The sequence below is a fragment of the Poecilia mexicana genome, unplaced genomic scaffold (genome assembly GCF_051168715.1).
Source record: "Poecilia mexicana isolate PSO_F unplaced genomic scaffold, ASM5116871v1 scaffold_5, whole genome shotgun sequence".
NCBI lineage: Eukaryota > Metazoa > Chordata > Actinopteri > Cyprinodontiformes > Poeciliidae > Poecilia > Poecilia mexicana.
Genome location: NW_028263374.1, coordinates 5,050,940 through 5,064,446, shown reverse-complemented (window position 1 = coordinate 5,064,446; position 13,507 = coordinate 5,050,940). Strand labels below are relative to the sequence as shown.

General features: G+C 38.9%; 1 protein-coding gene across 1 annotated transcript; it reads left to right on the top strand.

Annotated features, from left to right (window-relative positions):
* Nucleotides 1–1,316: 1,316 nt before the first annotated feature.
* On the top strand, nt 1,317–13,121 carry top1a (DNA topoisomerase Ia). The gene is made up of 21 exons (XM_014971463.2): nt 1,317–1,487; nt 1,930–1,954; nt 3,859–3,955; nt 4,058–4,157; nt 5,703–5,755; nt 5,841–5,930; nt 6,022–6,094; nt 6,185–6,276; nt 6,355–6,470; nt 6,569–6,690; nt 6,793–6,915; nt 7,669–7,856; nt 7,945–8,089; nt 8,892–9,035; nt 9,141–9,326; nt 9,406–9,474; nt 9,556–9,670; nt 9,784–9,911; nt 11,290–11,384; nt 11,488–11,637; nt 11,719–13,121. The coding sequence occupies exons 1-21, from the start codon at nt 1,455–1,457 to the stop codon at nt 11,819–11,821; spliced, it is 2,247 nt and encodes a 748-aa protein (XP_014826949.1). The 5' UTR covers nt 1,317–1,454; the 3' UTR covers nt 11,822–13,121.
* The last annotated feature ends 386 nt before the right edge of the window (nt 13,122–13,507 follow it).

Sequence of the window (13,507 nt, the reverse complement as noted above, 5' to 3'; positions counted from 1 at the left end):
GAATTATAGAGCAAATCATAAAAGTATTTTTTTGGAGTATCAGAACAGAATAACTTTAACTCATTTTAGCAACCCTCTGCCTCCCTCTTGTGGACAAAATTATGTTTGCAAGACCGATTATTACTACCTTAACTGTCGTTTAGTATTTTAAACCAGGGCTAATCATGATTCTGCAGTCAAATGTAGTTTAGTTTCAGTCAAGTTTGCTAGAAATGTATTTAAAGATTGTCAAGGGTTTGTTTTTAATTGCTTTGTTAAAAAAAAGAAAGAAACAAGGCATCGCCATCAACCTCTTTCATGGGCTTGACAAGGTCAGACACACCTAAATACACAACACCCGGACATGGATATTACTCATAGCAGTAACTGTACCAGTCAGACGTTTACATTCACTCATCACTATGAAAAATAATAATAAAGCTCAAAACTTTGTTTACAAACTCAACTATGCACATGCAGCCCTGACTAAAATTTGGAAAAATCTTCCTTCGTAGAGGAGCCACATGCTTATTTGCTTTATGTAGCCACCAAGCATAATCCTAGCAGTATACCTGAGCAGCATTCTTTTTCCACAAATAATTAATTTAAATTAATTGGTTTCCTGGCAATGGCCTCGCCATTTTTAATAATACACATTTTTAATGAGAGCACATTTTTCATTAGCTTAATGCTACAGTTCCAGCTACATTCTGGTTGCACGCATCAAAACTGGCTTTGGAATGAAAATAGAGAGAAAACATGCATTTCTGGAAAGTCTCATTTGTCAACATCCAAAGGGAATACAATTCACATTCTGAAATGTATCCACAATATATTTTGACTTAATTGGGGATTAAGTCAAAAATAATCCCCAATTATTACTTGGGGATAATAACATCCCCAAATATGCCTTGTACATTACTGTACAAGGCATATTGTACATATGCCTTGTGTGGTGTAGATGCTGCTTTAAAGGATTAGAAACCTTCATCTGTACCATACTTTAGTTTAATAATTGTCCCTTACCAATTAACGTGAGTTTGATTGGGAAAAAAAGAAGTGGCCAGAGACTAAAATGGCAAGTCAATGTCAAAATAAAAACATTAATGGATAGAAAATCATGCAAGAAAGATGTCATTAGTTGTCCTTTTGTTCTCATTTTCAGTAATCTGAAGCATAACCAAAAGAACACGGAGCACTGAGTGTGCTGGTATCTGTTCTTGTGATGTGTATGTGGACTTCATTCCTTCTCTGACCATAGTGGGCCTCAGTAGGAACACGTTTTCTGAGGAGGAGGAGGAGTTAAGTTGCTGAGTACCATTTAAATTAATACGCATGCGCATCAGTGTACTACTGGGACTTTACCTCTTACACAATCCTATCTTTTCTTCATTCTGCTTACATCCAGCTCGTGTGCAGTTATCTAGTCGTTTCTCACTTTTTAATTTTGTTTTTAAACATAGAAGGCCTAGGAAATGAGTGGGGACCATTCCCATAACGAGGACCAGGTAGTGTTAATGTATTTTGTAATGTTATTAATGGTGTTAGGATGCATGTTAGTGCCGTGTATTTGCTTGGTTTGACAGGGTACATTGGCTAACAGTGAACAGTGCCTACTAGCTAGCAAAATAGCCGGCTGTGTTAATAAATCTCCCCCGTTCGTTGTTTGCAGTGTCTCGCATATTTGTGAGGATGTCACGAAATAGTTCTACCCAGTTAGCTGTTTGATTTATATGGGAAAGTAAACGCAGGGAAATAATTGTGTCGTTAGCTGAAACCAGTGTTAGCCGTAGCGGCTTTCAACCAGCGGATAGTATTAGCAGCGAGCTAGGCTAGCCTAGCAGGTTGGCTAACTGTCGCTTTACCGTTGAGCAAGTTCAAAGTTGGGTAGCCGGCTAGTTAGCCATCGCTCTCCCAAATTTAACACATTTATTCTTTTCCATTTTTCAGATCGACTATGCCTCTCGGGTCAATGGTAAGTTTAACTCACGGAGCTTGAGGATAAAATCTAAAGTTTTCATTTTATTCTGATGCTTTAACTCGCCTCTTGTAACATTATGTTAGTTTTCAGTAGAGGACAGAAATGGCGTCCAGAGACTAAGTCCGCTGTCTCACTCACAAGCCTCTATTGTTCAAAAGCGAGGCCTTGTAAAAGCCTTTCCGCTTATTATTTTCTCAATTTAAAACAACGATGGCAGACAACTTGAGGTGCTTTATCAGCCCCGCGTCCCAGAAATGAATGTTTATGAGCTTATAGTGGCACATTTTCCATCTGAAAGTGAGGGTTTGGGGGTTGAGGACTTAGTCTCTGCGCCATTTTCTTTTTTGGTTGTTAGCGGCCTGAACTCAGGCTGAGAAGAGTGTATGGCTTTGGGAAGTAGAAATGCCAGGGTTAGGGGCTAAAGAATGACTAAGAACTGTAGACTCGACCCAGTATCTGTAGCGTTCAGGTGCTTTGTTTGAGTCTTTCCTGAATTCTACACTTTATGTATTAAAAGTGGGTCGTTTTAAGTTTGAGTCATATTTCACAAGTGAGTCTACTCCATTAAATTAGTAGTTGCCATTAAAGTGGTTGACAGTTTTCCACTATAAAGTGGAGTAATCAGATGATCTGAAGCAGGTTTTTCTTTATGAAAACTTGTATTTGGAAACTTTTAAACACAATTTAATAACTATAAGTTGAAGAGCTTCATGTTGTTTTTGACATAAGATAAATTGAACTGTCATTCTTGGATGGTGCTTAAATGTGGATCGTTTTGAGTACAAATAGACCCTCACATTATTGAATAAAACTTCATTTTATAAACATGAGTAGACAATAAAGTGTAATTTAATACTATTTGTGTATAAATCTTAAAATTCTGTTTAATTTAATGCTAAACAACTTTTTGTTTTTTAATCTGCTTTGCTCTGTCTACTGGTAAGAACTGTGGACTTTCTTCCTCGCTTGTATTATTGCTGATAAACTAGACTGCCTGCTATGAGCTCTTCTATTAAATTTTGTACTAGAGTAGTAATTTTATTTTATGACGGCATAATCGTAACACTTTAATTTAGATTATTGCAAATTAAAGTCTCTAAACTTCAAAGTGGTTTTAGATAGAAATCCCTAAAGACGTATATTGTTGAGCTGCAGGTTACAACTTGTCAGTTTGTTCATATCTGTCTACAAAAGACACAGGCAGTAGGTGGTGCTGTGCTAAAAGAAAGCTTTTTTTGTGTGTGTGCCATTATATTGAGGTGGGTAATAAGGTAGAAATATCCAGTTTATTTTTTAATCACAGCATCAACAAAACTCTTAAAGAAGCTCAGGTAATAGTGGAAATAACATTTCTAATCCATTTTGTTTGTTATGTACTGTAATTACACTCAAGTGTAATTTGCGTTTAATACAAAATTTAAAGATAAATGTCAGCAATAGCTGAATTTATTCTCTCAGAAAAAACTAAAGCAAAGAATTAAACTTTAGTTGCACACATTCTGTAGCAAAGCTTTCCCAGTCCTGAACAGTACAGATAAACACAACATGTCCCACTTTTACGTCAACATGGCACGCATGCTTTCAGCGTTGCACTAAATCTGGTTGCATGTCGATGCCAGAGTGACTTCTAGCACAACGGATCACCTGCTCTGGTGAGCTGGGTTATCTGCATTTCACATAAAGTTCTGGTTGCATGATTTTTTTTTTTTTTTTTGCATATAAATTATGTAACAAAAATCTCAAGTCTGCCAGTATTCTCAAATGATCTGAGGGTTGTTGTCTTGACAGTTTATAAATTGAACGTTTCTTTCAGAAACTTCTCAGTTTTGCTTACCTTTGTCTCTTTACTACTGCAACTATTATGCACTTATGAAAGTAACCCTGTTTCTTTCTTTTAGACTCCCATAAGCATAAAGACAAGTACAAAGACAAGGAATATAAACATAAGGAACACAAGAAAGACAAGGAACGGGAGAAGTCCAAGCATGGCAACAGGTAGAGCAGGAGTCCCTCCAAAACATCCATTTTCCAATAACCGATCTTGTTAAGACAACCTCGTTGAACCGTAACGCCTGAAACGTATTCCCTAAACCTCAGTGACCACAAGGACCTGGAGAGAAAGTCCAAGGAAAAGGAGAAAATGAAGCACAAAGATGGCAACAAAGACAAGCACAAAGAAAAGAGGAAAGAGGAGAAGGTAAGTCGGCCATAGGGAGAGACATTTTATATGCAGGCTTGTTTATGTGGTGTAACGTAAACTATACAATGTTAAGTTGTCTAACTGCGTCGTTGCATCTGGACTGAAGCCATTTTTCAGAGGAAGGCAGTTCTTTTAGAGTTGACATTTTCTGTATTTAGTGCCTCTTAACAGTAATTTTTTTTTTTTTTTTGCCAAAACCATATTGTAGGATTTGCTCATGCTCTGTGCACAGTCAACGGTACAACTAACACGGGGTACATGTTAGTCTTTTCAACTGTCAAAAAGTCACCAATCTGTTAAGATGTAGTAATGAGATTTTCCGAGGCGTCTTTAAATGCACCACCAGTGTACACATGCTGATGACGGTTACACCTGTGGCTCTGATCGCAGAGGCAAAACGGTCTGTCATGATCAGCAACTAGCCAGAGCTAAAAGACAAAAAACTTGCAGAGTTTTCTTCCAAACAAACCGTGTAAGTCTGATGCAGGTGACGTTGGCTAAATAGTTAATCTGTGCCAGTTTATTATATTAAGCTTAACAAGAACACTGATGTTGTCGTTACCTGTTTTTGCATTTCTTGCTTGTCAGTTGATGCCAGGAATAAACACAATCCAGTCTGATTTCTGTACAGAAGTTGTGCTCACTGTTCCATGTATTTAAAGGAAATCTTTATTGTCACAGTAAGAGCAAAGAGTCAGGGAGGAGACATTAGACCAGAGGCCAGCAGCAGCACGATGAGGCAGGGTCTGCTCAGGTAAGGAGCGATTAGAACTGATGAGAATAGGAAAGGGAAAGTTATGTGCAGAAGTTTCAACTTTTTTTTTTTTAAGACCATGTTGTGGACAAATTAAAGCTTAAAGTGTTCAACATTTTGAAAACAGTTCTACAAAGGCAGAAAGTTTAGGCTTCAACAAAAAGAAACTGTTTTGCAGAATCTGAGGGTGTTCGCATCCTTAAATTAATGTATCTAAAATGAACAACATAACATGTTTTAAATTCACTCAAAGTAATTTGGCCTTTAATATGTTAATCATAGGCTTAAATTTAATCTTGACAGGAATATTTAATCATAGTATAGTCTTTTTTTTTTTCTCTTTTTTTCTTGCAAAACTTTTTGGTCAGGCAAAATTTTGAGTTGCACTCGGATATCTTGATTGCATTCTGTGACTTGAGACTGGCCAGCTTTTTTTATTGCTATCATGAGTAAGTGCAAATTTATCATCAGTTGGCTGAAGGAAGTTCATATTTTTTTGTGGAGATCCAAGTTTTAAAAAGGCCTTAAATTTGAGTTGGTGAAACCCCGAACTTGCAGACATTGACCTAGAATGTGACGGATGTCGGATCTTGAGGACTGGAGATGGCACAACACGATAGAAATGACGTTTCTCTGTTTTTGCATTAGTCTTTCGGTACAAACCACGTCTGAAGCTCAACTGCTTCATCAACTGAACGCTCTCTATATTAAAAGGAGGATGAAGGAGAACAACTGTAGTAATGTGTTATGTCTGATGCTTCTGCTGAACCACGTTCTGATGTTTTCAGGTGAAGCCCTTTGACGGTAAAATCAAGAAAGAAAAGGAAAATGGCTTTGCCAGGTTTGTCAGAACGTTACAAATCTTAATTTTGAAGCTAATGTTGTGGTGCAGAAAATATATATTTTTTCTTTTCTCCTGTTTAAAGCCCACCACATGTGAAGTCTGAGCCAGATGACGATTACCACTCTCCTAAATACCAGAAGTCTCTTAAAAGAGAGCGAGACGAGGATTACGAGTACGTGTGCAATGTCAATAAAGCTAATCGTCGCAATGGAAACTAAAGTTTGTACTTTCACCCTCCTAACAAGGCGTGTTTTTGTTTTCAGAGCTGAATTCAAGCCTAAAAAGATAAAGACTGAAAACGATAAGAAAGCCAAGAAAAGGAAACAAGAGGATGAGGTAAGCAAAGACTTGACGGTGTGGGGTAATGCCTGATTACTGTTAACTACTCTGGTGTATAATCTGAATACTTCCACTTCCTTATTTTAGGATATTAAATCCAAAAAAACCAAAAGTAAAAAAGGAGAAGCTGCTGATGGGAAGAAGAAAGCAAAGCAAGAACCAGAGGAGAAGTGGAAATGGTGAGTTATCTCCTAGATGTGCCGCTTCTTCATGTATGGGGAGTTTGGAGTTCAACACAACGTGTCACTTGAGTTCAGGTGGGAAGAGGAGAGGTACACAGACGGCGTCAAATGGAAGTTCCTCGAACACAAAGGCCCAGTGTTTGCTCCGCCCTACGAACCCCTGCCTAGCAATGTCAAGTTTTATTATGACGGTACGCTACCAACGCAGCCATGACTTATTGCCTTTAAGTTCGCATATAACTGGCATGTAAATTACAACGTTGTTAATCCCGTAAAAAACACCTCTCAGGTAAACCCATGAAGCTGAGCCCAGAAGCAGAGGAAGTGGCTACGTTCTTCGCCAAAATGTTGGACCATGAGTACACTACCAAGGACATCTTCCGTAAAAATTTCTTTAAGGATTGGAGAAAGGTAGGTGGGAAAAATAGTCGCTTGAGGCAATATAATTTGTTTTTTCTACTACTTCTCCTAGTTCAACATTGATTTTCTGATTGTGGTTTCTCTCTAATGCAGGAAATGACTTCTGAAGAGAAGTCCACAATCACAGACCTGAAGAAGTGCAACTTCTCTGAGATGAGCGAGTATTTTAAGGCTCAGTCTGAGGCCAGGAAAGCCATGACAAAAGAACAAAAACAGGTCAGACCAGCGTACAAGCGGCATCTGTTGAAATAATTCACTGAATTCTTTGATTTTAATCTATGATGACTCCATCACTTTCTGACAGCTTAAAAAAAAAAAAGGTGTCGGATGAAGGGTGCATTCGCACCAGTCCTTGATTAGTCTGCTTTAATCCAACTCTAGTTCGTTTGGTAGAAAGTCAGATTTGTTTGGGGAGGTGTGATTGCGCAGTCAAATTCTGACGTGAATTTTAAAAAAAGCAAACTTTTTTTTTTTTTTTTAATCTCGATTTTGGTTCAGTTGAAGTGAACTGTTGCAGTATGAATGTATATGTGAATGCCAGACTGCTCCAAAAGCAGGAAGTGGACTTTGAGTAACTACAACCAAAACAAACAGCACCAGCATGAGAAATGGCTTGTAGTCTTTTACCAAAGACAAAAGAGAAAAACCCTACAACCACTAAAATCTGACACCCTCCTCTTTTGCTCACATTTCATGAAGAACGAGGTTGAGCTCAGTGTCGTCGTCTTCACGGGTTTTCTTGTTTCCTTTAGTGGTTCTTGTTGTAGCGCCACCACAGTTGATGAAGGGGAACTGGTTGCTCAAAGGGTTTTGTTCGTTTGACACGGTGCAGTGTGAAGGTGAACCGCACCAGCTAAAACTGTAACAAGACGTTGCAATTTTGGTCCTCAGTCAAACGGCCTACTGGACTATCGGGTGTAAAAACATTCTTATTTTTATCCCACTAAAATGTTTTATTTTTCTTCTCAGAAAATTAAAGAAGAAAACGAGCGGCTGCTGCAGGAGTACGGCTTCTGCATCATGGACAACCACAAAGAGCGCATCGCAAACTTCCGCATCGAGCCGCCCGGCCTGTTCCGCGGCCGGGGAGACCATCCCAAAATGGGAATGCTGAAACGCCGCATCCGGCCTCAGGACATCATCATAAACTGCAGCAAGTATGTGACAAGTTGTTTCTGGTTGACCTGATGATGCATCGGCTCCAGGGGAAATGTCTGACCGCTTGGCTTTATGTCCTCCTTTTAGGGACTCGAAGTACCCCACACCGCCTCCAGGCACTAAATGGAAAGAAGTTCGCCATGACAACAAGGTGACTTGGCTGGTTTCATGGACGGAGAACATCCAAGGTTCCATCAAGTACATCATGCTGAACCCCAGCTCCAGAATCAAGGTAGGTGCTCTGAAGAAAAGCAGGGTGATGGTAGTTTTGGGTATTTCATTATTTCTTTGTGACGTTTTGTTTAATTCCATTTTAAATTGATTTTTAGAATGAGTTGGCTAGTTTTTATTAAACATCTTGATTTTTATTAGTTGTAGTAGTTTTAGATTTTTCATACATTGGTTCATTATTATTTGCAGAATTCAAAAAGCTAAAATTATTGTTTATGTATGCATGGCGTAATGAATACTGAGCAGAAGATGACATTTTCAAAAAAATCTATTTGAACAACAAATGAACAAAGTTTTCTCCCAACTTTTGTCGTCGCCATTTTGTGCACCAACTTAATTTCTACAAGCAGGATCATGGAGTGCCGTAATTCGCCAACAGCTGATGTAAACTGCTTGTGTGAAGATGAAAAATTCATTTTCACACCAGTTCGAAAGGCTAATAAATAGATTAATAAACTCAAACAAATGTTGGTGTAGCTCTAGTTTCTATGGAAGAGGATTGGAAGAGAATTCTGACTTTACACTTGGAATTCTGATTTTTCTTCTTCTTCTTGGAGTTCTGTATTTTGACCTCAGAATATTAATCAGAATTCAGAGAAAATCTTTTTTTTTTCTTTTCCGACATGGCACTAATCCTCTTCCATAAATTAATTTTTTTTCTGAAAACACTATATAGTTCCAGTTGACTAGTTTTCCGCCACCCCATCACCTATATTATTTAGAAAACATTAACAAAAATGTTTTCTATTTTAGCTAACTATAATGACCTTCTTCCCTCCTTTATCGATTCTCGTTGCGTTCAGGGAGAAAAAGATTGGCAGAAATACGAAACAGCTCGGCGACTGAAGAAGTGTGTGGACCGCCTCAGAGCGCAGTATCGGGAAGACTGGAAATCCAAGGAGATGAGGATCAGACAAAGAGCCGTGGCGCTTTACTTCATTGACAAGGTGAACATCAGCTTTTCTTTCCAGACCTGAAAAGTTTAATGTAGTTTATTAAGTGGCGCTGCGGCGTTAATGGAAGCTTAAACGCGGTGCTCCTCTGTCCACTAGCTGGCTCTGAGAGCAGGAAATGAGAAGGAGGAAGGGGAGACGGCGGACACGGTGGGCTGCTGCTCGCTGAGGGTGGAACATCTCAAACTGCACCCAGAAAGCGAAGGTCAGGAGTTTGTGGTGGAGTTCGACTTCCTGGGTAAAGACTCGATCCGCTACTACAACAGAGTCCCTGTGGAGAAAAGAGTAAGAACACGTCTGCTACTTTAACCGGGCTTTAAAAATGTTACCTCTCCTATTATTTACACAATTTACACTTTTTCAGGTGTTCAAGAACCTTCAGTTGTTCATGGAAAACAAAGAACCCGACGATGACCTCTTTGATCGTCTAAATGTAAGCCGTTCTCTCTCAGTTCAGCTCGTTTCCTCGGGAACGTGTTCGAGTTCTTGGAATCAAGTTTGTGTTTTCTTGCAGACTTCTATCCTGAACAAACATCTCCAGGAGCTGATGGACGGCCTCACAGCTAAAGTTTTCCGTACTTACAACGCCTCAATCACCCTGCAGCAACAGCTGAAGGAACTCACTAACGGTGTGTGGTGAAGTTTGACAACTTTCAGGCTTTAAAATGAGTTTCAGGCTTTATTTCCAGAGTAAACGGAGAAACTCTTCAGCTTTCTGAGATGTTGTGTTCCTTCTTTCTAGCGGACGACAACATTCCAGCCAAGATCCTGTCCTACAACAGGGCCAACAGAGCCGTGGCCATCCTGTGTAACCATCAGAGAGCTCCCCCAAAGACATTTGAGAAGTCTATGCAGAACCTGCAGACCAAGGTAAAAATGACTGGGAACGCCAAGCATGCTTCCACCTAAAAATGAATCTACTCGTTACTTGTAGAGCTCTTTCCACTCAGATTACAAACACATAAAGGATCAAAATATTTGTTAAATTGTATTTTTTTTTTTTTAAAAATAAATAAAAACATATTAGATTTATGGATATAAAAAGCAGCCAACATGGAAAGTTATAAAGAACTAAGTCCAGATTGAAACGATTCATCTTTGTTTAACTAAAACAAGTTGTACATTCTAAATATCAGTGTACGGTGCAGCTAAAATATTTTGATAACATGAATACCAGAGCTATTAGTGTGTGAAAGTGTGTTTATTAGCATAGTTGGGTGCTTCACAAAATAAACCCTCTTGGAGGTTCTGATTTGAGATGGACCGACTTTAGATCCACTTGAGTTCAGAGAATTTTGTCTCCACCAGAGCGACGTCTGTCCCAGCAGGTTGGAAACCGTTCCCCAGAACTTTTGAGCTTTCATTCCAGAAATCACAAACATTTTTTCGACGTTGTGAAAGTGCCTGAAAGTTTATCCTAGCTGCTCTGTTGATGTTTCTGCCTTTAGTTGTGTTTTCTTTGTCTTGTTTGGCACAAAACTTCAGACATTCCCCCCCTCACCCCCCATTGTTTTAATGATCTGTGAATCAGCAATGTCTTCTAAAGTTTATTGCTTATAAATACAAAAAACAGAATTCATTCTCTTTTTCATTGTTTTACATATTTGTTAAAACTATCACAGTTGTGACAGTATGAGAGTCTGTGAATAAACACAGCTCCTCTGCCTTTTCCCTGTGGTCCTACAGCCATCTGCAGAAATAGTCATCAGTCAGAAACAGCCAATCAGAGCCAGGGGGAGGGTCTTTGCGTGTCAAACACTATTATACATAAAATAGCATACATTTAAGTCTTTATATAAACTTGAAGGTTTGTCAAAAACAAAATTTTGCTTTGGTATTGTATCAAATCTAACTTGACAATTCATAGCTGGTGATAAATTGGGTGGAACAACTTCCTGGAAACCAAACTGCGTGGTCTCTTCCACTAGCCTGATTAGCAAATGTATTCTTTTTGTTTGTTTTAATCTGGATTTTTAAATCTAAGCTGACTTGCATGAAAAGCCAAGCATAAAGCTGCTACCGTACCAAATGAGTTGGCCACGGAGGTTTGGGGCGGAAAGATTAGAATCTCATGACTGACTCTTATAACATCAGAGTTCAATTTCAAGGTTCCTAGGAAAAAAGAAAACAAAAACAATTTTGGTTCATTAGTTGTGCTCATAACATCATATCCAGCTGTTTGCTACTGCCGGTCTCGCAAACAATCCCAGATCACTCTGACTTCCCGTCTCCTGATCCTGTTTGGCAGATCGACGCCAAGAAGGATCAGCTTTCTGATGCCAAGAGGGAACTGAAGAGCGCCAAGGCCGACGCCAAAGTACGGAGAGATGAGAAATCCAAAAAGTAAGGAGCGGCAGAACGCGTTTGCTTTTTTGTTCAGATGAAAACCAACATCTGCATGATGCTTTTTACTGAACAGTTTTTTTTTGTTTGTTTTCCCCTACAGGGCAGTAGAAACCAAGAGAAAGGCGGTTCAGAGGATAGAGGAGCAGCTGATGAAGCTGGAGGTTCAGGCAACCGATCGCGAAGAGAACAAGCAGATCGCCCTCGGCACTTCCAAACTCAACTATTTGGACCCGCGCATTTCTGTGGCTTGGTAAGATCACACCAGAACCTGTTTATCTTTAATTGCACAACAGCGCAGCACTGAAACTGTATTTTTTAAAATTATTTTTAGGTGTAAGAAGTGGGGCGTTCCCATTGAGAAGATCTACAATAAAACTCAGCGCGAGAAGTTTGCTTGGGCTATCGACATGGCTGACGAAGACTATGAATTTTAAATCCCAATTTATTTATCTACGACAAACTTTTTTTTATTGAATACTTGTGTTTTTTAGCCTTCATAAATTTTGCTCAATGGCCAGAAACCGACGAGGAATTTTAAAAGTTTGTGCAGGGAAAAATAAACACATGGAAGAAATGAGGCCATTTTTGACAGATTTTTGTGGATAGTCCAAAACAAAAACAACAAAAAAATCATCTGATCCAACGTCAGATAATGAAACTGAACTGCATCCACGATGGAGAGTCCAGGGCGTAGTCCCAGTAATTTGAAGACTCCTAGACTGGTATTTTTTTTTTTTTTTTCTCTCCGTCCCTCCTCAGGGACAAAACTTGACAGCGCTTTGAATTCTGTGGTCCTATCGCTACTGTGTTACGCAAAAAAAGAAAAAGACTAAAACAAAAAACAACCTGAAATGCTTTGTACCTTTTTTTTTTTTTGTTCACTCGCTCTGTATTTTAGCCCCTACCATGTATTATTGATGAATTCTATATTTTGTTAGAGAAAGTTAAAATGAAAAGAAATCCTTAAATACACCCACACGCCTTCGAAGAAAGTGGAAGCGGGTGTGTATGCGTGCGTGCGTGTGTGTGTGTGTGTGTGTGTGTGTGTGTGTTCAAGGCTCGGCGGCGTGGAAGCTGTCTGGGTGAATATTTTAAACTGGACTGTTGAGAGGAAGAGAGGATGTCTGAGCAGGCAAAGGGGGGTAATATTGCATCCATGTCAATATTTACTTAGGTGAGTAGAATGTGAATATATTATTTTACAGTTTCTATCAGGGACTTTTGTTTTCTTTTTTCTTTTTTTGTTACTTCACTGTAAATGTGAATCCATCATGTTTTATTTTATTTCCCTCAGTGTTGCAAGCGTCCTCTCAATCTATTTTAAATTTTATTTTATTTTCTGGGTATTTTAGCAGGAAAAAAAGAAACCTCCCACGTCTCTTACTTGAACACGATTTCTAGTCAGCAGATGAAATGTCTACCCCTCCCTGTGGAGGTTTGAGGGATGTCAACTTTGCCAAAAAAAGAAGAAGAAAGAAACGTATTATGAAAGTCACCAAGCTGTTACAATGCAGGAAAGTTTTAACTGTGTGATTAATAATGATGTAACATTTAATGTGAAATATCATTTTATTCCACTTCTGTCCCACTTCTGACAGGAAGCGTTGATGTAAGCTGCTGTAAAGTACACATCCTACTCCTGTCTTACCTTTTATGTCATAGCCTTTGATCATGTTTTTGAATTTTAAACTCATTGTAGGTTGGAAAAAAACAATAAAATCCTACAAATCAAAATGGCGTATTTGTCTTCAATGGATGCTTGTTTTTTTCCTACCCTATTCATCCTGTTCCACTCCCAAATGGACAGCAGGTTAGGGAACCTGGGAATTGAATACCTTCTACATCAACATGTGGCTAGCTCAATTATCACATTGAGCTGAATAGCCGTATAATATAAATCAGATATTTGACTCTTAATATGGTTGTAACAAAAAATATTTTCTCATTTTTGCAGCTACCAAACCAAAGGGAGAGCGGCCGTGTTACTGGGCCTGCCTTGGTTTTGGAAAGGGAAATCTTTCGAGCAATTCTTTTCTGTGGATCATGGCACAGGCAATTTCCGGTAAGCTTCATAGCGTCAAACTGGCGCATTATCTATGTCAGAAACAAATTTCAGTGAT